This window comes from Gadus morhua, chromosome 4 (assembly GCF_902167405.1).
Source record: "Gadus morhua chromosome 4, gadMor3.0, whole genome shotgun sequence".
In the NCBI taxonomy this organism is placed as follows: Eukaryota; Metazoa; Chordata; class Actinopteri; order Gadiformes; family Gadidae; genus Gadus; species Gadus morhua.
Window position 1 is genome coordinate 6,999,274 of NC_044051.1, and position 2,500 is coordinate 7,001,773.

Sequence of the window (2,500 nt, forward strand, 5' to 3'; positions counted from 1 at the left end):
TTTTTATAAACTCAAATTGTTGTTTGAAGGGGCGTGCCCTGGCTACGGCGTTCATTGTTTTTTATATGGATTTTGGACTTCAAGTGGTCATCGCACGTATCTTTGCGTTTCCAATCGATAGTATGTTGACATATTCTACAAAACAGCTGATCACCTGAGTGATAGAAGTGTTTTGGATATTGTTCGGCTCTGTATTTGGGGTTAGAACCGAATTACGGGCGCTTCAACTTCTTCTTCGGCTTCTTGTTAGGAGCGGGACCTATTGTTTGCGTGGTGGGCCGGGGATTTTTTTTTAACATTCTTGTGGGAGTGACTGCTAGACATTCAGTTAATGTCACCTGTGTTGTTTCCCCTTTCCCTCGAAACTGAATTTCACCAAAATAATGGCGAATTCCGCTGCATATTGTAAATGTGACGTGTGATGTGCCTTGTCCCTGTTACATGTTATATGTGCTGAACAACAGGAACCTGCTGGAAATCAGTAATTTTACTAAGACAGGCCCGTTTTAAATTGTAACTTTTTTACTTTTAATACTTTCCTGCTTAATAAAAAAATATATATATATGTAGATTCCGTTTTTATTGTCCGATTCCGTGATTCCGTCCGCGTTTTCGTTATCGCGGAATTCATAGGGCCCTAGGTTTGACTTGTAACCAGAAGGTTGCTAGTTCGAGCCCCGGCTCGAACTAGCAACCTTATGGTTACAGTGCTGTATCAATGCAGCCCATTTACCATGAGGTGCCCTCATTAGTAAACACCGTGCCTCAATTTAATCCACTTAAGTCTACTCACAAACTCATCACACCTGATTGGCTGGCCCACGCTGTTAAGACTAAAAGGGCTGATTATGGTTCCACGTCGACTCAACGCAAGGGTGGGTTTACGGGCCCATTAGGTCCTTGCGGACCCTCCTTGCGTCCACCGCAAGGGCCTGACGTGCGCCTCCCAAAAATGTTAACCTTGCGTGGAGGCGACTCTAATACCCGACGCAGAACCAAGACATGTTCGAGACTGCGTCAAAGCGACTTCCTGTTCAGTGCGCCGGGTCGACGTGGGACCACAACTAAGCCTTAACAGCTCATGTTCCGTGAGACGCATTTTAACAACGAGGCGGGCCGTAGCCGCGGATTCACCGCACCAGGCGGACGTCGGTCCCCAGGCTTGAGTCGGCCCCCAGGCCGGGGTTGGCCCCCAGGCTCTGGGCAGAGGCCACCTTCTGCAGGCCGCTGAAGAGGCCGCCCTCTGAGAGGTCCCCTGCCGGGAGGAGGAACCGGTACACGTCGTACAGGAGCCGGCGCCGCACGGCCGTCTCCGTGGAGACGTTGCACGGCGGGGGGGTCGCGCCTCTGGGGAGGAGAGAGGGGGAGGAGGAGGGGGAGGAGGAGGAGGGGGAAGGAGGAGGGGTCGGAGGAGGAGGGAGGAGAGAGGGGGGAGGAGAAGAAGGAGAAGAAGAGAAGGGAAGAGGAGGAGGAGGATAAAGGGGGAAGAAGGAGGAAGAGGAGGAGGAGGAGGAGAGAGGGGGAGAAAGGAGAGAGCGGGAGAAAGAGGGGGAGAAGAAGGGGATGAGGAGGAGAAGAAGAAGAAGAAGAAGAAGAAGAAAAAGAAGAAGAAGAAGAGAGGGGAGGAGGAGAGATGGGGAGGAGGAGGAGGAGGAGGAGAGAGGGGGAGGAGTTAGTCAGGGAGGCCGAGGTTATTATCCTCAGCTCATCAGTCATGTGATGATGACTGCGTGTGAGGGTTGGGTATTCATGGATGCCAGGAGCTTTCTCACGAGTCACATGATAGAAGGAATGATCAAAACACTCACACGCACACACACACACACAAACACACACAGCTTAAGGCCGGTAGGTAGTGAAGTCCCAGATGGTGAATTAGTGAATGCATGAACTGTGCCATTGTCAGACCGCCCTCTTCACATGACTCACGCAGCAGAGAGGAAGTCGCTACAGTGAGCGTTGTTCACACTACAGTGCCTCAGGCACACCACTGTGTGAATCTGTGTGTTTTGCGTTCTCAGGTGACAGTGAGTGAGTGTGACACGTTGTGAATGTGTATGTCAAAGACAGAGAGAGTGATGCAGAGAGAGAGAGAGAGAGGGAGATGGAGACAGAGAGAGATGCAGAGAGAGAGAGAGAGAAAGAGAAAGAGAGAGAGAGAGAGAGAGAGAGAGAGAGAGAGAGAGAGAGAGAGAGAGAGAGAGAGAGAGAGAGAGAGAGAGAGATGCAGAGAGAGAGAGGGATGGAGACAGAGAGAGATGCAGAGACAGAGACAGAGACAGAGACAGAAACAGAAACAGAGAGACTATGTGTTTTTGTGTATGCATGATGAGAAAAGGATGTGAATGGATGTGTGAATAACATCTTCCCGGGCTGAGATTGCAGTCGTAGAACTCGTGACTCATGCCGATGAGCAGGCAGAGGGACGCCAATGCATCACCATGAACAAACATTTTAAGTATTCCATCCCAAACGCCTCGGAATGCAAACAACAGGTGAG

At 50.6% G+C, this 2,500-nt stretch overlaps 1 protein-coding gene across 2 annotated transcripts in view; it reads right to left on the reverse strand.

Moving 5' to 3' along the window:
• The window catches only part of tm7sf3 (transmembrane 7 superfamily member 3), a 17,796-nt gene that overhangs the window by 9,231 nt on the left and 6,065 nt on the right, over positions 1-2,500 (reverse strand). For both annotated transcript variants that reach the window (XM_030353813.1, XM_030353814.1), the window contains one exon: positions 1,140-1,347. In XM_030353813.1, the coding sequence (XP_030209673.1) occupies positions 1,140-1,347 (208 nt within the window). The remainder of the gene's footprint in view (positions 1-1,139; positions 1,348-2,500) is intronic.